The following is a 23,242-nucleotide window of genomic DNA, read 5'->3' as shown; positions in this document are numbered from 1 at the left end:
CAGAGGGTGTGAGATAAGTAGGCAAGGGCTAGACGGATCAGTATGGGAGAGCAGATGGAACACCATTTTTGTGTCATCACGGGGAGGGGATGAGAAGAGTCAAGACAGAGTAGCTCATAGATGGGGCAGGAAGGGTAGGGGATCCCTGGCATAGAACCCCTCTTTTCTCTTGAATGTAGGAGAGGTAGATAGATGATTTGCTGAGAATAATCAAGATGGGAATGGGGGAGGGGGCTCAGGGTGTGTGGAGAGGATTTGAAAGGGGAGGGAGAGCTGAGAGGAATATACAGAAGAATGGGTTGGTCATACTGGGGCCCAACTGAGGTTGGAAACCAGGAATTTATAGTATACCAGTCTCACGTTTGTGTAAGGTTCTCTAGCCCTAACAGTTACCTGTTGAGGAAGCCCAGGTTAGAAGAGCTTCAGTATGGTGCCCAGAGACAAAATTCAGTAGCAGTAACATTTCTTACAACTTTTTCTTCTAGAATAAAATTGATAGTTAACTAGATACCTTGCTGATGAGTCATTCATTCAATATTTACTGAGCGGCTACTAGAGGAAGAAATAAGTATTTATTAGGTGACCATTCAACTAAATTCTTTACAAATGTTATCTTACTGAACTCGCACAGCTACCATTTTCAATAGCTGTTCCCCAGCTCCACGGGGAGCTGAAGAGACTTGTCCAAGGACACACAGCCAGGGTGATGTGGCTGAGGTTGGATGGGAGTATGTCTGATTTCAGCCCTTTTCATTTTCAGTCTGTTGTTCTGTGTATCATGGGGGGTCACAAGGGTAGAGAGGAGAGAAGTCCCGCCTTGGAAGAGTTTCCTCTTTGGGTTTCTATGCTGATTTGTGTCCAGCTGATGAGTTGTGATACCTGCATTTATTCAGTGCTTTGCCTAATGGGGACCTTTCCACTGGCAATATCATAGAGAATGTCAGGGAAAAACAAAAAGGTGTTTTTGCTCTTTATCTGAAGTTAGTAAGGAAATCAACTTTAGCAGGAAAGGGTTACACGAGGGCTTGTGGCAACGTCATGCTATTTCCCAGACATCTAATGCTTTGGGATGCTCTTCAAAGGTCGTTGGGCTGACTGCCTCCGTTGGTGTTGGGGACGCCAAAAACAGAGATGAGGCCATGGAACATATCTGCAAACTGTGTGCTTCTCTTGACGCGTCAGTGATCTCGACCGTGAAAGACAACTTGCAGGAACTGACGGAAGTGGTTTATAAGCCCGAGAAGAGTGAGTGGGATTCAGTAACAAGCCTTTGGGACTTTGTTAGTCTCTGTGATTCCTGGTTCAGAGCCATTTAGATGAGCACTGAATTTTAACCCTTTCTCTGTTTAATAGAAAACATTTAACTCCAAACTTGGGAAATAAGCACATTTCTAGCCTCTCTCCCCAACTAAGCGCTCTCCCCGAGTGATGGTGTGGCCTCTGGAAAGCAAATGTCCCTGCTCTTCAGTTCTCTCAACTCAGACAGGGCCCAGCACTGAGAGAGATCATGAGAAACCAAGCACGGGGATGCCTCCATCCTTCCCTGGGTCCAGGCCTGAGGGAGAGACTGTGTAGACATTCATTATTTGAATATGTGTCTGATAATTTTGGTTGATGTGAAATTATCTCAAATCATCATATCTTTCCTCAAAAGATCAGAATATGATTTTTAAAAATAAGATTGACTAATAAATGTTTATGGAATACCAATGCTCTTCTAACCCAGCAAGGGAGAGAGGGGTACAGAAGATATGTATGACTTTATCCTTGCTGTCTGAATAGCATATGACCGCATGGGTATGAGGCAGAACAACACACCTCCACTAGTCAGGGAGGGGTCAGCTGAGGTCCTTCATGGGAGCTGCCTCTAAGGAGTTTAGAGAAGGTATCCAGTCTACACTTTTTAATATCACGTACAAATTTCTTTATAATCTGGTCCCCCCCGCCCTCTGAGCTGCATCTCCTCCCTCTTCCCATGAACCCAGCCATGTTGCGTTCCTCTGCGCTCTGCAAGTCAGTCACGCGCTTTCTCTCCACCTTCGTCCGTTCTGTTCTTTGTACGTGTCTGCGCTCACTTCCTCCTCACCTCTTCCCCCATTTATCCCACAACACTGCCTCCCCTGGAAGAACTGGAGCGTCCTTTCCCTGTGCTCCATGACCCCTTGCACACACTTAGGGGACAGCACTCAGTCGTGGTGATTGGCTAAGTGTCTTTCTCTCCCCTAAGAACACAGTCTTCTCTGGAGCAGGAGTGTGTTGTTTTCAGCTGTCTCTAACCAGAACGTGGCACACGGCAGGTGATTAATAAGTTTCTGCTGAAACATCACAATAATGAATGTTAGGAACATCGCGAACACTCCTTGGGAGTCGGGGGTGGTCGGGAGGGAGAAGAACAGAGAACAGAGACAGGGTTAAAAATGTGGCCCCTGCAGAGACAAGAAGGATATCAGCCTCGTAAGAGCAGAGGCTCTGTGCTGAGTGACAGCACAGAGTGATAAACTGGATTAGACCCAGAGATGTTAGAATCAGCGCCTGAAGCACATGAGAGCTGTTGCAAGCTGTTGGGGCTTTGTTAGGGCATTTCTTATTTTGTTTAGCTGACCTGCTTGTGAACTCGGGGTCTCAGGTCTCATGGAGAAGTGACAAAGGCAGGAAAGGTGTGGGGATGTCTACTTAGAACTGTGAAACGTTTTTCCTGAAAAATGCTCATTTTCCTTTGATGCCTCTAGATTTCAGGAAAGTGGAGTCACGAACCACCGACGGTTTTAAGTGCATCATATCTCAGCTGATGAGGGAGACAGAGAGTCTGGCAAAGAGCATCTTTGACGAACTTGGTGCTGTCACTCCTGGTGAGATAAAGCTCATTTTGTGTCCTCTGCATCTAGGAATGGTCACCTCTCGTTCACCAGGGTCTGTTTGCATTCTCAGTTCAGACAATGTGCAGACCGCATCCACAGGTTGACTTCTCGATTATGGGTTATTCAGGTACCTTATGAGTCCTCTGTTATTCTCTCTCGCTTTTTTCTTTTTTTTTAATCCAAAGCAAATCCATCTGGACACACACAGCTGAAAAATACCCTATTCAGATCAGTTCATTGCTCTCTTGACCTTCCAAATTAGCTTTCCATCCTGACTTCCTTACTTATATGAATGAAACCACCATGCCCGTGATGGTTCAGGTTCAAATCTGGGGGTGGTCTTTGATTCTTTTTGAGACTCTCTCATGAAGTCACCAAGTTCTATTCTTTTCATTCATTCATTCATCGGTTCATCCATTCACCAGGCAGTGTGCTAGGAGTAGAAATGACAAGATCGGAGACATCCCCACCCTCGGGGAGCTCACAGTCAAATAATGAGAATCAGATGGGAGCAATTTCCAAGCAGCAGGGTGGGAGAGAATTACACACTGGGTGCCATGGGAGCGCATGCCGACTCTGGCCTGGACTGGGCTGCAGGGAAGGCTTCCTGGCGGGGCGGGGGGGGGGGGGGGTGCCTGCGACAAATCTTGCAGTCAGCCAAGTTAGGGAGGAGAGACAATCAAGTGAGGTCGCAAAGGCCTCAGGCGTGGAGGGAGGAGAGAGCACAGTGAGATTTAGGAAGTACAGGCGTTGCATGATCGCTCTAACATGTGGGGAGTATAAGGAGTGAGGCCAAGGGGAGAGGCGGTGGGCAGACAGGGAAGGGCCGGGTCGGCCACGCTCAGTCTGAATCTCACCCTAAAAGCAGCGGGAAGCAGCTGAAGATGTTGAAGTGATTATTGATGTGGTCAGCGTATCAGTGCATGAAGAGGGCCACACAGAGGCCGTGGAGCTGGGTCGGAGAGAGAGCAGGATTGTGCAGGGTGCTGCGGAAACCAGGCGTTAGGATGGAATGACTGACTGGATTTGGTGGGAGAGAGGGGAGGGAGTGGGCGGCTCCCTCCCAGGCTCTGGCTGGCTCACCTATACGTGTGCCAGCTGGTGGTGCTGGTGCCAGAACTAGGCGCAGCTTTGGCAGGTACAGGTGAGTTTAGGCTTCTGGAGATGCTGAGTCTGTGACATCTGTAAGACACCTCATGGAGTCTCACCTTCTCTCACACTGACTTTGCTTTTCTCTTTCCTTTTCTCTCACAACTTGACTTAGGACTTACCCTAATGGCCTTCTAGCTGGAGTGCGCACTCCCACTCTCTTTTCCACCCACCCCCCATCGTCTGGTTAGGCTTCCTGAAATGCTGGTCTTGTCGTGTCGACATCCTGCCTGACAGTCTGCGCCCTGCACACATCTGCTCCTGCTTCCCCAGTCTTACCTTCCACGCCTTCCCTGCTGGAATCCTCTGACTCAGCAATTCCTTGAACATGTTCATTCCCTTGTTCCTTCATTCACTGCCAGGCAAGATGCCAGGCGATGGGAATACAGCCTGGGCCCTGAGACGCAGCCCCTGCCCTCGTGGCACTTCCAGTCTAACAGTAAAGCCAAAATTAGATAAGTAATAATGATAAAGCAACAGAGGAGGGGTTAGGTGGGTGGTGATGATAAGTGATGATAAGGTGTGCTCCAGACAGAGGGAACAGCATGTACAAAGGCCAGGGAGTTGAGAAAGTCTGGGGACCTCCATAAGCCCTGGAACATTCAGGAAGGGGAGCAGCTAGAGATGAGAGTCAGAAGTGGGTGGAGACCCTGCCATGGAGGATTCTGAGCTGGATAGGATTTTGGCCAGAGGAATCCACCAAGGGCTTTTAAGCAGTGGGGTAGCACAGCTTCTCATCTGCGATGTTGACAACTCCCCCTCGCTGCTGAGTGGGGCGTGAGGAGCGAGGAGTGGGTTGCGGGGAGCAAGGCGGGAAGCCAGGAGGGAGGTTGGGAGGCTGTCCTGTTATCTGGGAGCATTAGGACGTGGTCCAAATGGGGCAGGTGGCAGAAGGGTAGGGAGACCTGAATGTCTACCTTCTTATTCCTCCCACCCGGGTACCCTACCTCCACCTTCTCATACGTCCAAATCCCATCACCTGCTCCTTTCCAGACTGCTTAGCTTATTTTCACACCTGCTCAAGTCCAATCAATCCTTGTGGATCCATCCGGTTCACTGCTGGCCTCTTGTTTGTAGTCTGGGCTGGAGGGAAGCGCGTCAGTTCTGCTTGTTTGGGGAGCCCCCTTTGTCATCTTACGACAATGTGTGGGTGAGAGGAGAAGTTTAACCCAGAAATGCAGCTCTCGCCTCTGAATTTTATTGTTCTGTGATCTGCCCGAGGGGCCCTGGGAGCTGAGCCTAGAGTAACTCATAGACTGCGTTGCGTGAGAACAGGGCCGTGTCTTCCTCACCCTTTCTCCCCAGCACCCTGCACAGAGCCCGCAATTCTTGAACCAAGCAACAGAGGCTTAGCTCGGGAGATGCATGCGTACGAAGCATCCATGACAAGTATCTTTCAAGCACCTGTTCTCTGCTTGGCCCCGTGAATGGTGCTGTGGAGATCAGACGGCCTAAGTTCACAGCACAACAGGAGAGGCTGTGTTGAGTTCTGTCTTTCCTGCTTTTAAATCTCCTCCTCTGTTACGATCTATTATTTTTACTGACTGCTCTTTCATTTTTAAAGGCTAAGTTAGATTTTTTTCACGTCCATTGTTTCACTTCTGGGCTGCTTCGGTGTCAGCTCATAGAGCCAGTAAGGCTGGGGCATGGGACACACATGGATTTGAATTCCTGCGTTCCCCCCATGTTCTAGCTGTGTGACTTTTGGTAAATTACTTCACTTTTCTTTTTTTTAAGGAAGATTATCCCTGAGCTAACTATTGCCACTCCTCCTCTTTGTTGCTGAGGAAGACTGGCCCTGAGCTAACATCCGTGCCCATCTTCCTCTACTTTACTTGTGGGACGCCTACCACAGCGTGGCTTGCCAAGCAGTGCCATGTCTGCACCCCAGATCCAAACTGGTGAACCCCGGGCTGCAGAGAAGTGGAACATGTGAACTTAACTGCTGTGCCACTGGGCCGGCCCTTACTTCACTTTTCTGAGCTTCAGTTTCCTCATCTGTAAAATGTAAAATTTACCTGATGGGGTTATGAAAATGAGCTGAAATGATGATTGTAGGCCCTTCGATTCTTGGTGCATAGGAAGTGTCCAGTCATGCACATGCACACATACACTGCTGGAAGCTCAGACGTCTAGGAGGCCTACTGTGTTTACAGAGAGTAAGAAAAAAAGAGAGGGCGAGGCACGCTTCAGACCTTAAATGGCTGACCTTACGGCACAATGAAAACCTTTTTTTTTTTCCAGAAAACTTATCTCGCTTTCAAAATCGGGATTTTGGAACACAGAAATATGAACAATGGATTATTGCAGTTCAGAAAGCGTGCATAGTGTTTCAGTTGCCTGACAAAGCCGAAGAGAGCAGGATTTGTAAAGCGCTGTATCTGTACACTTCTCACCTGCGGGTACGTTCCTTCTTTGGAAAGGCCTGTTTCACTTGCAGCAGCTACTGGGAGCTGCGCTGTGGCGGCTGACAGAACATCAGCGTTTCATCTTGTCCCCGAGAGCTCATTAGGAACTTTCCAGGAGGTTCTTATGAAGCAAACTCCAAAAGTTATCCCATTCAGCATCCTCTTTGTGTACTTTCTGAAACATAAGAATAGAGGCAACAGGACAGAAACAAAGGCTGGAGATCTGGGCTGTGCCTCCAGCATTCCCATGATTGACGTGACCGGAAAGAGTTGGGTGATGACGAACATTATTGTAGATATGTGACCCATGGCAGCCGTCTTTGAAGTTCAGTGAGTGGCTCCTGTTGCCATATCCTGAAGCATGTGTGTTCTTACCTTTGGCAAAGCCACGTGCTCAGAAATCCAGGCTCTCCGGTTGCCTTCTGCGTCACCAAGAAGTTAAGAAACAACCACCAACACCTCTGCTTATCGTGCCATGGAAAATATTTAAAATGTGCTCCATCAGTGTTCGTTGATAGAATTTTCATGAACCTGATTGAATATTTGGTGTAGGTGGTGGGGGCCATGATTCTGAACAGGTGCAATTACAATTCAGTGAGTGCTTTGGATGTATAGCGATGAAGTGGAACTCTGAGTTATGAGGCAGGCTGATGTGGAAGTTGATTTGCTTTCGTTTTTTAATCTTTGACATGTACTTATTCTTGTAATTTTCTCTTTGTCTTCCTAGGTATAATTCTAGAATCCAAAGCGATCCTAATTAATCAATGATTCTAGCTAATTGAGATTTTGTTTTACAGTATTTTGTTAGGGACCATTCATCTTAAAAAAGCAAGTTGGAATAGATTTGAGAAAAGTTTATTCTTAAAATTAATTCTGTGCTAAGTACAGCTGATTGAACTTATGTACAGTGAATGTGTTAGACGTTAGAAACACATTGAAACTCAGTTTTCATTTTAAACAGAAATACAATGACGCCCTCATTATCAGTGAGCATGCACGAATGAAAGATGCTCTGGATTACTTGAAGGACTTCTTCAATAATGTCCGAGCAGCGGGATTTGATGAGACCGAGCAAGATCTCACTCGAAGATTCGAAGGTGGGTGTTGTTTCTAGAGGAGGAAGGCATGGGCACCTGGCGACAGCACACTTACATTGTATTATACTTAGCATACAGTGATGCTGAGGGAGCTGTCCTGGGCTTAAGAAGATATTATTGATGGCAGGACTATTAATTAAGCTTCAGTGAAATCTGGTACTTATGGAAAACATTTACTGCTTACACCATTTCCTATTTTGAAGAAGGAAAAATAGTAGGATTTGCAAAGGATATATCCCTTAGAACTAGTAAATGGATAGCATTTTTTGGTTTAATTTTTAGTAATTTTATACAGGCTTAGAAAGTACAAAAAAGTGATTTAATGATATTAAAAGACTATAATTTATATATCCTATATAAAGAAGAAAACCAAAATGGCCTATAATCCCACTGCCCTCATATTATGAAAAATATAGGAAGATATTAAATGAAAAGCAAGTCTTTCTTTTCCCTCTGTCAGATTCTTTTTCTCAAAGGTAATTACTATTAATAATTTTTGGCCTATACCAAAGTATTTACTATACATATATGCAACCCAGTGGTGTGCTGCTAAACAGTGAACAACCAGCTCTTTGAGGAAAAATGTATGCATTTATCAATGTATTTAATATATGCATTAAATCAGTGGTTATTACTCATAAAATTCTGGTCAAAGATTGAGAGATTAACTGTTTGAACTATAGCTAAAGGTCACAGTATGTTCTAGATTTCTAGAATTTATAAGCCATTTATAAAACGTTCCCCTTTTGCAGAAAAGCTACCAGAACTAGAAAGTGTTTCCATGGATCCCAGCAACGAGAACCCTAAGCTCAAAGACCTCTGCTTCATCTTGCAAGAGGAGTACCACTTAAACCCAGAGACGAGAACCATTCTCTTTGTGAAAACCAGGGCTCTTGTGGATGTAAGCTTCCTCCCCCTCGTGGATGACAGATTGATCCAGGACCACTTTATTGAGAACACTGTCCTCTCCCCACTGCTTTGCGCTCAAGCATCCCTATATGTGGGGCCTGTCTCTGGGCAACCTGTTCTTTTCTGATGATGTGTCTGTTTATCCTTACACTGTTTATCCTTTATGCCTCACTGTCTTAACCTCTCTAGTTTATAATGTTTTGACACCTATAAACCAAGCACTTCCTATTTTTTATTCTTTTCATCAATTTAAAAAATTGTAGCTATTCTGTGGGCTCGGTAGTGGCATCCCACTAGGGTTTTAATTTGCATTTCACTAATGGCTGACACGGTTGAGCATCTTTTCATATACTGATGAACCATTCCTATATCTTCTTTGGTGAAGTGTCTGTTCACACACCTGGTACCCATTTTAAAACTGGGTTTAACTGGGTTGTTTGTCATGTAATTGTTGAGTTTTTGAGAGTTCTTTCTATGTTCTGACAAAAAGTTCTCTGTCAGAAATGTGATTTGCACATATTTTCTTCTAGTCTTTTCATTCTCACAACAGTATCCTTTACATATTGAAAGTTTTAACTTTTGACAAAGTTCAGTTTATCAATTTTTTTCTTTTTGTGGATTGTGCTTTTCTTTCGTTTATTTTTTTGTGAGGAAGAATGGCCCTGAGCTAACATCTGTTGCCAACCTTCCTCTTTTTGCTTGAGGAAGATTGTCGCTGAGCTAACATCTGTGCCAATCTTCCCCTATTTTATGTGGGATGCCACCACAGCATGGCTCGATGAGCAGTGCTAGGTCCGTGCCCAGGATCCAAACCTGTGAACCCCGGACCACCAAAGCAGAGCGCATGAACTTAACCATGCCACTGGGCCAGCCTCTTGTGGATTGTACTTTTGAAATTGCCTCTAAGAACCCTTTGCTTACCCAAGATCATAAAGATTTTCTCTATGTTACTTTCTAGAAGTTTTATAGTTTTACATTTGAAATTTAGGTCTACAATCCATTTTGGTTATGGGTTGAGATGCGTTTTTTTCTTTTTGTATGTGGACATCCAATTGTTGCAGTACTGTGTATTGAAAAGACTATCCTTTCTCTTTTGAATTGCCATCGTAACTTCTTCAAAAATCAGTTGACTGTATTTCTGTGGATCTATTTCTGGACTCTCTGTCCTGTTCCGTTTGTCTATATATCTGTCCTTTCAGCCATCCCTCACTGTCTTGATCACTGTAGCTTTATAGGAAGTCTGGAAATAGGTAGTGTGCGTCCTTCAACTGTTTTCTTTTTTTCAAAATTGTTTTATCTATCTTCCTTTGCCTTTCCATTTATATTTTAGGATCAGCTCGTCCACACCTATGAAAAAATCTGCTGGGATTTTGTTTGGGATTGCATTGAATCAATAAAATTGGGGAGACACGACATCTTAACAATATTGAATCTTCCAATCCATGACCATAGTACATCTCTTCATTTATGTGGAGCTTCTGTATTAGTTATCTATGGCAGATCACAAATTACCCCAAAACTTAAAGGCTGGAAACAACAAACATCTATTCTCTTACCATTCTATGGGTCAGGAATCTAGAGATAATTTCACTGGGTGTTTCTGGCTCAAGGTCTGTCATGAGGCTGCAGTCAAAGTGTTGGCCTTGGCTGTAGTCATCTCAAGGCTCGACTCGGGAGGATCCACTTCCAGCCTCACTTATGTGGCTGTTGGCAGGCCTCAGGAGATGTGCTTCTAAGCTCACTCATGGGGGCCTCTCCCCAGCCGGGCAGCTGGCTTCCCCTAGAGTGAGTGATCCAGGGGAGACAGAGAGAGAATGCCTAGTAGGGAGGTCACAGTCACTGTGTACCTTCCACTGGAAAGTGATACCCCATCCTGTCTGTCGTATCTCACTCCTCAGAAGCGAGTCAGTCAGTCCAGTTCACACTCCAGGGGAGGGCTTACACGCGACCCTGAGCACAGGGGGTGGAGATCACCTACCACATCTTCTCTGGTTTCTTTTATCAGTGTTCTGTCATTTTCAGTATGCAGATTCTGCACGTATTTTGCTAGGCTAATACCTAAGTATTAATTTTTTAATGCTATTGTTTACAATACTTTTGTACTTTTAATTGTTTGTTGCTGGAATATAGAAATACAGCTGATTTCTGCATATTGATTCTGTGTCCTGAGACTTCACCAAACTCACTTATTCTTTCTACATATCCGCTATTCTGAACTTTATTTTTTTCACTTAAAAAATACCTTGGAGATTAAACCACATCGGATCACAAAGATCTATACCTTTACAGTTAATTATTGGTTAGGATTCAATCCCAAGAAGCTTTTTTCTCAGGTTTGTCAGTCTGAAAACTGTCTGTATACTAACTTAAAGGGTTTTTTTCCTCTTGCATATATTTCAATGTTGAATTAATCCAGATGGTATACAAATAGTGTGCAACTGATGATGGCTTGTCATTTTCAGGCTTTAAAGAAATGGATTGAAGAAAACCCTAAACTGAGCTTTCTGAAACCTGGCATATTGACTGGCCGTGGCAAAACAACTAATAACACAGGTATTTATATATCGTGAGTTGGATTGAGTATACTGTATATATGTATATATATATAAGAATATGGGTAATATACTCAAATTCTTTCTTAATGCTTGTATTAGTCAGGGCTCAATCAGACAAGCAAAACCAGTAGGAGTTTATACATACACACATATCTCTTGTCTATATGTATATGTTCACACACACGGGCGTTTATCACAAGGAATTGGCATATACAGTTGGACTGGAAGAGCAAGTCTGAAGTGGTCAGGAGCAGGCTGGAACCCCACAGGCAGGAGCTCCTTGGAGTCTCTGAGCTCAGGGAATGCCTAAGCCCTCTTGTAAAGGGCTGACTTGATTAGGTCAGGCCCACCTAGGATGAAATCCCTTTTGATTAAGGTAATGTCAACTGATTAAGAACTTGAATTACATCTGCAAATTCCCTTCGCAGAAGCACCAAGATGAATAACTGGGGACTGTAGTTCAGCATAGCCCATTTGACACATCAAAAGCCATCACAGGGCTCAAATGTCAAAACCTTGTATGTGTTACCTCCTCCCTCATGTCCTGCAGACAAAACCAAAGTTATTGTTTTAGATATTGTTTGGGCATGTTACTCTCCTGCTCAAATTCTCAACCAATAGATTAAGATTAACTGGAAATAGAAATGTTCTGTGATTATTTTATCATTATTGTTTAAACTCTAGATGCTTTTGTGTCTATTATGTATTTTACAATTAAAAAAAATATCCAAGCAGACATTCCTGAAATCTAGCTCAGGTGTCAAAGGATGAAGCTGCCTCTGGGATCCTCCAGGAGCGTCATAGGTCACCAGCCCTCACCTTGCCTCTCACAGCCCTGCTACCCGTGCCTTGGTGACCGGCACTGACAGGCCCTCACTCTGTCTCTCCTGTTTAGTGTTGTTTATCACAAACAGCCCCCACCCTGTCAGTCCTCAGCCATCACCCTTGCACTTTCCCCCTATGCAAAATTTAAACCTCATGAGTCTAAAAAGTAAATTCAGATTTGGCTTACCAAATGAAATCCAACACCATGTTATTGTGGTTGGATTCAAAGTTCTCTGCCATCGAACATGAGTCCAATCTGATTTTCCAACTCCACAAATAAGCAGTCAGAATATATTTTGTTTGTTCATTTCTTCATCCATCCATCCACATTTATGTAGAACATACTCTGTACCAGTCGTTGTGCTTCTGCCAAGCAGCCTTCTCCAGCCTCCTAAGACTAGTAGAGGTGTCCCTCCACGTTCCCATGGTGTCCAGTTCTGCCTCCATTTCATTCCTCATCCCATTGAATTATATCTTCTTATTTATATCCTTCTTCCACAAACTCTGAACTCCCTATATATAAAAATGGACCTTTTAACCATTGTATCCTTATCTGACAAACCGTAATTGCTAAATAAGCGTTTGAGGAACAAATGGATGAATAAGTTCAGAAATTAATGGAGTATGGTGTCTGTCCTGGGCATGCTTATTGCTCAGCAGAAGACGATGGTGAAAAGAAATTGTTTTGGTGTTAACAAAATATATCTCAAGATTTTGGCTGCCAATATACTAGGAAAAAATTGGAACTTTTATAAATTCTGTTAACTCTGAGGTGGAGAGCACTGAAATTCTTTGTACTCTCAGTCTGTCGGTGGCTGAGAGCTGCACACTATTAAGGTCCTTTTAAATTCAAGGCCGGGTTCTGTCGCTAGCTAACCTGGCAGTTTACCATCCCTCCAAACCTCAAGGTGTTCGTCCATAATGGGGAATCATAATGCTTGCACATCAACCTAAAAGGGCTTTGTGAAGTTCTAGCAAGTAAGTAGATGTGAAAATATTTTGTCAGCTGTAAACTTCTATCCATGTGCAAAGGTGTTATGATTAGCTATTGATATTTTTGCAAAAAAAAAAATCAATATTTATTTTGAGATAACATGACTGAAGCCACCTGGCTAGTAAGTGCTGCAGCTAGAATTTGAACTCAGGCCACCTTGTGGGCAGAGTCCAAGTTGTCAGACACCACCCTAAATGTCCTCTCTAAAACAAGGATAGGAATGGGCCCTACTGCCTGGGGTTGTTGTGACATCATGAATACAAAGCACTTAAACAGTACGTGGCATGTAATAAGCATTCCATAGTTAATGGTTATTTTTTCAAGGGTAAAGTTCCCTCCCTGGTGAGTTGTATAATGCCCTTTGACTCTGACGTAGGAATGACCCTCCCAGCACAGAAGTGTGCATTAGATGCATTCAGAACCGATGGAGATAACAAGATTCTGATCGCCACCTCAGTTGCTGATGAAGGCATCGACATTGCTCAGTGCAATCTGGTCATCCTGTATGAGTATGTGGGCAACGTCATCAAAATGATCCAAACCAGAGGTGAGAGAATCTTTGCTGCCATTACTAAGTGGCTGCCAATTTGTCTGATTTGTGAGTGTGTCTGTCACTCTGGCCTTTCTCCTTTACCGGGTCATAGTTGGGTGTGTGACCAATGGCACAATAGACTCTGGTATCCTTGGCTCTAAAAGTGGCTTACTTGGTCAGGATTGGGTGGCTACAGTTTTGTCCACTAACACATACCCTGTTTGATTCAAAAACAATGAATTTTACTTGACCAACACTGACTGACATATGTATTATGGAAGCATTAATTCCCACTCTGATTGAGGCTTTGGCAGTCAACGTGTGCACCTTTCATGGTTGTGTTAGGTGCTGGTGGGCCCCCTGGATTACAGAAGAGACCCTCCAAGGAGTTCTTCTGTCCCACTTGAACTAGACAGTCTCCTGCCTAGTCCGTCTTCCTTTCTCCAATTTCTGTAACATCAGCTGCCACATTACTTTTCCTGAAAAACAGCTCTGAGCCTGTCACTTCCCTGTATAGAAACTCCAGGGGTTCCCCAATTTTCTTGATGTTAAAAAGTTTTCAAAATCCAGCACCCACCCGTCTTTCCAACCTTATTTCTCATTCTTCCCCTTATTTATTATCCACTTCAGCCAGCTGGACTTGCTCCCTTGTTGAAGGAATTGCTCATGTGCTGCTGCTGCTGGCTCCGTTTTGCCTCTCCCCTCCCCCTGTATCAGCTGTTGCCGATTCTCCCAGCGGGCAGCAGTCTCTCTTTGGAATGACCATAAGCCTTTATATCCGTCTTTCTTTCAGCACTCATCATTTCTACCTATATTTGGCTGGTTGTGAACATAACTTACTCTCCGTTTCCTAGAAGGCTCTTGGGGGAGAGTCTGTTTATTATTCGTCTCAGAGCGCTCATAGCGTCACTCCTGAGGGTTCACGTTGGCTTGTCTTTAAAGCAGTGTCCCTGGCAGGGTGCAGTGCAGTCACCCTCACCGTGGAGACCCCGAGGAAGCCGGGTTGCGGGGGCTCTCGTTTATCCGCATGGTTGACGTGTGGGTCACCCTCACCGTGGAGACCCCGAGGAAGCCGGGTTGCGGGGGCTCTCGTTTATCCGCATGGTTGACGTGTGGGTGCCCGCTGCATTTGAGTCCCTCCTCTAACTGCCCAGCTGCCCTAGAAAGCGGGATTCAGTGAACCAAAGCTGAATTTTGAGAATACCCCTCTCCCTTTACTTACCTAGTCTCAGAGCTATCAGAGTTTTAAATCAAAGACACTAAATAAAATATTTATTTTCTGGTAGGCAGAGGAAGAGCAAAAGGTAGCAAGTGCTTCCTTCTGACTAGTAATGCTGATGTAATTGAAAAAGAAAAAATGAATATGTACAAAGAAAAAATGATGAATGACTCCATTTTAAGCCTTCAGGCATGGGATGAAGCAATATTTAAAGAAAAGGTAAGTCTTTGCATCTGTGTTACTCGTTCAGAATCTGCCTGTAGGTAACCGACAGGGACTGTGTGCATGGCTGGTGCCTTTGACCATATTGCTCCAAGTGTGGCTTTAGAAGAGTCAGTCCATGCTTAAAATTCTGTCCTGCAGTGAACATCAGATTCATTCTACTTTGTCTCAATGTGATTAAAATATATTTTATTAATGCTAATACCTAAAGTTATGTTTTTACATCTAAAAGGTAAACTGAGCTAGAATTGCTCTCAAGTTGACAGTTCATCTTGAGGACCACACCCAACACTGCAAGACACAGCTCTTTTTGTCTTTTCCTCCAGTCTCTCTCTCTCCTGTCCGGAGTCCTCAGAGAAAAGCTCCCGGTACACGATGCAGGTGTTGGAATGCCTGTTTTTAGGCATGGAGAATGATGCGTACTTGGGAGTGGCACAGATTCAGTTCAGCCTCTTGTAGTGACCTTAGTTGGATTGTAATTTCCTTAATAACACAGAAGCATGGAGCCAGGTTGGGGAAAGTCAAGACACACACACACACAGACACACAGACACACACACACACACACACACACACACACAGACATACACACATGTTCTCCGGACCCTCTGCAGAGATTTCCGCCTCAGCAGTGTGGAAGCATTGAACACTGCAGGGCTTGGGGGGAGTTTAACATTGGAACCAGTGGTTTCAGTCCCAGTTCTGCCACTTACAAGATGTGTGACCTCAGGGAGTTCCCCTTGGAAATCATCAGCCTCCTCATTTGCAAAGTTGGGAGAATACGGTATTTAACTCATGCGAGGTTCGGGGGGGTAAAATGAGAGGTGTGCATTGTTTCGCACAGCGCCCGCTATAAAGTGACACTCACACGTGGGGGTTGTTGGCCTGAGGTGTGAGGCACCCTGCAACTCCATGCAGGGGAGCATGGCAGCTCAGCAGACCGGCTCCGTCGTGTCCATACCTTTAAAAAGTCACGATCTGTGTGCTCAAAAAAGCATCGTGAAGCAGAGATCTAGAGCAAACCAACACTTATTTTAGGACAAAATTACAACTTTATGTCAGTAGTTACTCATTTTAAAACATTTCTTCCTAACGTTTGGAGATCAAGATATTTAAAAACGCCTCTTCCACATTTCCAGGGAGAGGAATTGCAGGGAAATTCTTTAGTTCCTCCTTACTTTTACTGAGGACAGGGTTTTTTCACTGAGCCACCTCCCTATTTTGTAGAATATGGGGATGTTGCCAATAAAGGCTTTAAAACCACACTAGCTCTAACACCCATGGCATAATTTTTATCTCCTCCACTGGGTGACAAGCTGCTTAGACTCAGATGTGGCAGAAACAACAGACTAAAAGTCTATTGAGGGAGACGGAGGCCGGGCCAGACGTAGACATCTCCTGTAACCAGCACAAGTCAAGGAGTGGGGTGAGGAGAAAACGGGTTAAATGTCTGTTGAATTAGGTATTTAATAGCATTTGGGATTCCTCTAACACCCAGAGATGGAAAACAGGCAGAGATGGTAAAGAATGAGAAAGAGACCGGAACAGGTGCAGCCAGGAGTCACTGGCAGCTGCTAATTCCGGGGCAGCTGGGAGCTTGGCGTCTTGGTGTCATCCCTGGCCTGTCATAGGTGACCTGGCCCTGCTGCTCCCTTGGAAGAGGGAGGTTTTGCTTTCACAGGCTTAGTAGAAGTATAGTAAGGTGGGGGAAATCTTATATTCTTGGAACTAAAAGGTCTTACGGTTCCTGAGGGGAGACCCCTTCTGTGATTTTGCTAGAGGCTTGGGCATTGGATCTGAGCGCTATGGCCCTTCGCCTGGGCTTCTGTGGGAGGTGGAAACTGCAGAAGAGGGGAAAGCCGTTTGGAGCTCTGTAGGGCGGCCTCCGAGTAGCTGCATCGTCCACTGTCTGCGCGTGGCGACCCTCCCTGGAGCACTGTGGCCCCCGGGACCTCTGGTTACTCTGCCGCCATCTTACCATGCAGACAGTCCGGAGGTATGCCAGAACTTCCTTCCATGATGGAAGCCCAGGATTCGGCAGTATTTCATTCTGGAGGAATAAGGTATAAGGGCTATTTCTCACAGCTCTAGCTGTGAAGGATTATCTGGAATCAAATATGAGGCAGCCTGCTTTCTTTCCTCGTGGAGTAGAGAACAAGATACGGGGTGACAGAAAGTTCCTTTTGGCAGGAGAGCTTCCAGCCTGTGTACCGGTGCCTGCGCACAGACGGAGCTTCAGGGTCCTGCCTGATTCCCCTCAGTGGGGGGGAGCTGGGTGGCTTCTCCAGCCAGTGCAGGAGGGAGGCCGTGGGCTGGCCACCGAATTTGTGACTTTGGTTGAGCCTCTTTATCCAGTTACTGAGTTTTAGTTCGTCTTAAGTACAGCAGTGGTAGTTAGTTTTAACTGATTAGGATTTATATCTGTTGCCCACGGTAACATTTTAAATATTTGAGATTGTTAGTTTTTAATTGAATTTTTGTCTATAATTGAATATCATTAGATATATGTGAGTGTTTTTTTAATTGGCTGCCCAAAGGGCAAGTGTGTATGTGTACCCTCTTTCCTATCACATTCCCCTACCCCCAGTCTGCCTCAAGGAGTGATGAGAACCATGTCTGAAAAAAGGAAATTAACTATGGGCAACCCTGTGGCTGAGTGATTAGAGTTCCGCGCTCTGCTTCTGCCACCCAGGTTTGTGGATTCAGATCCTGGACGTGGACCTTCTCCACTCATCAGCCCTCCTGTGGAGACGTCCCACATATAAAGCAGAGAAAGATTGGCACAGATGTTAGTTCAGGGCCAATCTTTCTCAAGCAAAAAAAGAGGAGTATTGGTGGCAGATGTTAGCTCAGGGCGAATCTTCCTCAGCCAAAAAAAAAAAAAGGAAATTAAAATTGCTCATAGGGAAATGTAAATAACCTAGGAATTTCATGTCTAGAAATTTATCCAGGGGCCAGCCCTGTGGCCGAGTGGTTAAGTTCGTGCTCTCCACTGTGGCGGCCCAGGGTTTTACTGGTTGGGATCCTGGGTGCAGACATGGCACTGCTCATCAGGCCATGCTGAGGTGGCGTCTCACATAGCACAACTTGAGGCACTCGAGGCACTCACAACTAGCATATACAACTATGTACTGGGAGGCTTTGGGGAGAAGAAGAAGAAGAAGAAAAAAATGATTGGCAACAGTTGTTAGCTCAGGTGCCAATCTTTTCAAAGGAAAAAAAAAAGAAATCTATCCAAAGGAAGTAATGGATAAGTACATATATGTCACAGTTTTACAGCAGTGGGAAATTGAATTGAGAATAGGAGGCATAAACATCCTTTATTTTTACAAAAACAGTGAAGCTAATTTCAAATGGGATGAGGTGGCAGCATGGGAAGAGAAAATTATATTTTGATTGTTTTCCTAACCTATATTGCAGACCTAAGTTTTTGATATACATGAGATTTTATTTGAATTTGAAGTCCTTGAGAGGTCAGTGGATTCTGTGTGGATGATGAGTGACCAGTAGAAGATATGAGGGGGAGAGGGAGGTTTCCGTTCACAGTGACAGCAGCAACCACAGCTCATACCTGCAGAACACAGACCCTCCACTGAGCCTGCCAGCGAGTTCTTTATGTCAGCAGGCCTCATGGCTATCTGTGCAGTAGAGCCTCTGATTAGGTCATTTTATAGGAGGGAGACCGAGGCATGAAAATCCTCAGTGCCAGGGCATCACACATCTAGTTAGGGGTGGAGCTGGCAGAGGCCATCTGTTTAACTGCTACACCTACTGGCCTAACCAGAAATGTTTGAAGCATCAATAAGGACAACTCCAAAAATTTTACTGAGAGATAGGAGGTGAATTAAGACAAAAGAAAAGCAGTGCCACGTTCTCGAATGGAAAGACTGAATATTTTAAAGATGTACCTTCACCCCATAATCACTTATCGCAACTCATAATCGAAGTTTAAGTGATATTTTTAACTTGATAAAGTGGTTCCAGAGTTAATATAGGATAATAAATAAATGAAAATAGCTGTGATATTTCTGAGAAAATAACTCATGAATGGTATTCCCCTATCGGATACTAAAGCACAAACTGCTATATTGACATGTTCAGGTTCTTAGCGTTAGACTAGTCTAACAGACCAGTGCTAACGTCGACGAGCAGTTAACCTGTGCCAGGAGGTTCTGAGCAGTTATAAAGTCATGTTAACTCCCGATAGCCCATGAAATAAATGCCATTATTGTTCCTATTTTGTATTTGAGGAAACAGAGGCACTTTCTGCAAATCACACAGCTGGTAAGTAGTAGAAACAGGATTTGCATCTAGGCTGTCTGGTTGCACCTGGAACACTGGAAAATGTAGTCTAGTCACAGAGAGGCAGCGCCACAGACGGGGCAGGGCAGCTCCTTCTGCCACTGATGTTGTGGAAGTCACCGTGTTCTCTCCTCCTCTGTGATGTTTCCAGGCTCCTTCTTTTGTCATTCCCTTCTGTTTAGAGAACTTCCTTTTGCCATTCTTTGAAGGAAGGTCTGCTGGGGAACCGAGGTCTCTTCGTTCTCCTTCATCTGAGAATGTCTTGATTTCCCCTTTACAGCCAGGCATTGCTTAATGATGGGGACGTGTTCTGAGAAATGCATTGTTAGGTGATTTTGTCATCATGTGAGCATCATAGAGTGCACTTACGCAAACCTAGACAGTATAGCCTCCTGCACACCTAGGCTGTACGGTGCTAATCTTATGGGACCACCGTCATGTATGTGGTCTGTCGTTGACCCAAACGTCATCATGCAGCACATGACTGTCTTTTTGAAGGATCTATTGCTGGGTATAGGAGTCTGGGTTGACAGTTTTTTCTTTCAGCATTTGAAAAATATTGTGTCACTTCCTTCTGGCCTCCATGATCTCTGATGATAAATCTGCTGTCATTCAGATTGTTTTTCTCCTATAGGTAAGGTGGTGTTTTTTTCTGGCTGCTTTCAAGACTTTTTTCTATGTCTTTAGTTTTCGCATGTTTAATTATAATGTGTCGTGGTGTGGATTTATTTGGGTTTATTCTTTTCGAGATTTATTCTGCTTCTTGAATCTGTGGGTTTATGTTCCGTTATATTAAATTTGGGACATGTTCAGCCATTATTTCTTCCAGTACTTTTTAAGCTCTGCTCTCTTTCTCCTCTCCTTCTAGGACTCCAGTGACATGAGTGTTAGATCTTTTTTTTTGGTGAGGAAGAGTGACCCTGAGCTAACATCTGTGCCAGTCTTCCTCTATTTTGTATGTGGGTCACTGCCACAGCATGGCTGATGAGTGGTGTGTAGGTTTGTGCCCAGGATCCGAACCTGCAAACCCCAGGCCGCCAAAGTGGAGAGTGCGACCTTAACCACTATGCCACCGGGCTGGTCCCTTAGATCTTTTTTTTTTTAAAATAGCCCTAAACATCCCTGAGGCTCTGTTCATTTTTTTTTTTTTTCAGTCTATTTTCTTTTGGTTTTCAGATTCGGTAATTTTTGCTGTTCTGTCTTCCAGCTCCCTGATTCTTTCCTTTGTCCCCTGCATTCTGCTGTTGAGCCCGTTCACTGAGCTTTTTATTTTGGGTATTATATTGAACTGAAAGGTTCTAAAATTTCTATTTGGTGCTTCTTTATATCTTCCATTTCCTTGTTGAGCCTTTATATTTGTTCATGTTTCAAGAGTGTTTATGATTATTTATGAAAGCATTGTTGTTATGGCTGCTTTAAAATCTTTGTCAGCTAATTCTAACATCTCTGTCATGTCACTGTTGGCGTCACTTGATTGTCTTTTTTTCATTCAGTTTGAGATCGCTCTGGTTTTTGGTATGAAGAGTGATTTTTTAATCACAACCTGGGCATTTTCATATTGTGTTAGGAGACTCAGGATGTTTTTTTAAAAAAAATTTAATTTAATTAATTAATTTATTTTTGAGGAAGATTAGCCCTGAGCTGACATCTGCCACCAATCCGCCTCTTTTTGCTGAGGAAGACTGGCCCTGAGCCAACATCTGTGCCCATCTTCCTCTATTTTATACACGGGATGCCTGCCACAGCATGGCTTGATGAGCGGTGCCATGTCTGTACCGGGATTCGAACCGGTGAACTCCATGCCACCGAAGCAGAACATGCACACTTAACCACTGTGCTGCTGGGCCAGCCGCGAGACTCAGGATCTTATTGAATCTTCTGTGTCAGCTGGCTGCTTCTGACACCCTTCTGGCGGGGGAGGCAGGGACACTGTCTCGCCCCTGCTGGGTAGAGGTAGAAGTCTAGCTTCCCTGCCCAGCCTCTGTTGATACCAGCAAGGGGGAGGCTCCCCTCGCTGCTGGGTGGGAGTCCCAGCTACCCACCTGATCTCCACTGACACGCATTGGGCTGGGCTGCAAGTCCTGGCTCCCTCCTTGGCCTTCTCTGACACCACCAAGTGGGCGTGTTGGGGTGCTTCGTTATCGCCCTGCAATGCAGAATTCTAGGTTCCCCTCTCAGCCTTTGCTGGTGTGGGTGGGGTTACTTCACAGTTGTTGTTGTTTTCTGTGGTGTTTGGCGGGAGTAGAGCAGCTGTTGCCTAGAGGTTCTCTGTCTTGCTGGGCTGCCCCCATCCCGGGCCTTTGGCTGGGGAGGGTAGGCTTGTGCTGAGACTTTTTTATCTGTGCCCTTCGGCGTCTCTGGTTGCCAGCTTCTTCAGCTCCAAGTCTGGGGTATATGAGGTGAAAAAGACCCCAGAGAACTCACCACCATGTTGTTCCTAGGGTCTCAAGTGCCCTCGCTAGTCTGCTTTCCTCTCTTCGCCCTTCAGAATCTTCCTATGTTTGTCGTATATGTAAATGTCCAGAGTTCTTAGTTGTACTGAGCCACGGCCTAACGTTTGGAAGAGAATGCAGTCATCCTGTACATGCATTTAACTTTGCTGCAATTCACAGCACTCTCTGTGGTTGGAAGGGGAGAGACAAAAGATTTTCGATGGTGGGGGCTCCTCTGCCTGCTGTTCCATTCGGTGGGTTTATGCCCTGGAAGTGGGTGTAATTATGCCTGAAACAATCAATGCATATCGTATGTCTATTTGTGAAGGATTTTTAGAGTTTTGCCAACTACTGAAGTAGAAAGCATGGTTCACATGCCTATTTTATGGCTATTGTTAATGCTTTTATGGGCATCTTTGATGAAGAAATTAAAGGACTAATTGGAGGGCACAGTTAAACATTGACTAACACAGAGTTAGGAGAACCAATAAAATTATATGGGATTTTTATAAACAAAGCCAGGCACTGTATGTTCATGGAAGTTGTATGTGAATGAATGATTATACACATAAATATGTGTGTGTGTGTGTGTGTGTGTGTGTGTGTGTGTGTATATATGCATATATATCCTCGTTATACTCAGATTACATTTATGAGTTTTTCTTTGCATATAGGTTTGCCAGATACAAATTCATGAAAAATCCATCAGAGATAGTCAAGGAAAAGCAAAACCTGTACTTGATAAGAAAAATAAAAAACTGCTCTGCAGAAAGTGCAAAGCCTTTGCATGTTATACGGCTGACATAAGAGTCGTGGAGGTAAGCAGCCTTTTTAACAAAGAGCACTGGGTCATTTTTTAGCACTAATTAAACCTTACTGTGTATTGGTGAGCTATTTATAGTAAGAATACCATTGTTTCTGTTGTTATCATGGCCCTGGTCCACGTATTTTCAAAAGGCTAAAAAGTTAAGAAGGAATCCTTAATGTTCAGCAATAAAGAAATAGTTAAAAAAATTACTGCACAGCCACTTAATTAGATATTATGTAGCCATTAAAAATAATAATTATGCTAAATGCAGTGTGGTATCCTGGATTAGATCCTAGAACAGTTAAAGGATATTATTAGAAAGACTGGTAAAATCTGTAGTTTACTTAATAGTAATGTGCCGACATTAATTTCTTAGTTTTGACAAATGTGCTGCAGTATGTAAGATGTTAGCCTTCAGGGAAGCTGGGAGGAGGGGTACAGGAATTCTTGAGACTGTCTTTGCAACTTTTCTGTAAACCTCAGATTATTCCAAAGTAAAGTTTATTAAACAAAATGATTATGAAGCTTATGTAGTATAATGAAAAACTCCTTACAGACTAACGGTAAAGTGGGAAAAATAACCAGGGTACAAAATTATGAATATGCTATGGTTATCTCGGTGTGAAATAATAGCAGTAACACCACCATCAGTACCAAAAACTGAAAAAGCAAAAAATTTACTTTTGTACAGAAAAAAGCCTAGAGGAAATATACGAAAATGTATTAATATTTTGCAGTGACTCCATGCTTTTTTTGTCTTTCTGTTATTTTATATTTTCTAAACTTTTGGGGATATGGATCACTTTTATAATGAAAACAAAATATCTCCTTATTTTAAAAACATGACACCTGCAGGTTAGCTTTCTCTCTATGTATGTATTTCTAAACTTTTAGATAAAGGACTACAAAAATCTCTAAAGACAAAAATTGGC

At 44.0% G+C, this 23,242-nt stretch overlaps 1 protein-coding gene across 1 annotated transcript in view; it reads left to right on the top strand.

The window, feature by feature from the left end:
• The window catches only part of RIGI (RNA sensor RIG-I), a 43,043-nt gene that overhangs the window by 15,224 nt on the left and 4,577 nt on the right, over nucleotides 1–23,242 (top strand). The window contains exons 9-17 of the mRNA XM_046664964.1: nucleotides 1,083–1,245; nucleotides 2,730–2,849; nucleotides 6,252–6,409; nucleotides 7,377–7,512; nucleotides 8,265–8,413; nucleotides 10,884–10,974; nucleotides 13,172–13,342; nucleotides 14,614–14,765; nucleotides 22,177–22,320. Coding sequence (XP_046520920.1) covers nucleotides 1,083–1,245; nucleotides 2,730–2,849; nucleotides 6,252–6,409; nucleotides 7,377–7,512; nucleotides 8,265–8,413; nucleotides 10,884–10,974; nucleotides 13,172–13,342; nucleotides 14,614–14,765; nucleotides 22,177–22,320 — 1,284 coding nt within the window. The remainder of the gene's footprint in view (nucleotides 1–1,082; nucleotides 1,246–2,729; nucleotides 2,850–6,251; nucleotides 6,410–7,376; nucleotides 7,513–8,264; nucleotides 8,414–10,883; nucleotides 10,975–13,171; nucleotides 13,343–14,613; nucleotides 14,766–22,176; nucleotides 22,321–23,242) is intronic.

This window comes from Equus quagga, chromosome 6 (genome assembly GCF_021613505.1).
Source record: "Equus quagga isolate Etosha38 chromosome 6, UCLA_HA_Equagga_1.0, whole genome shotgun sequence".
NCBI classification, from domain to species: Eukaryota; Metazoa; Chordata; class Mammalia; order Perissodactyla; family Equidae; genus Equus; species Equus quagga.
Note: the sequence above shows the minus strand (reverse complement) of the source record. Positions and strands in the feature narration are given on the sequence as shown.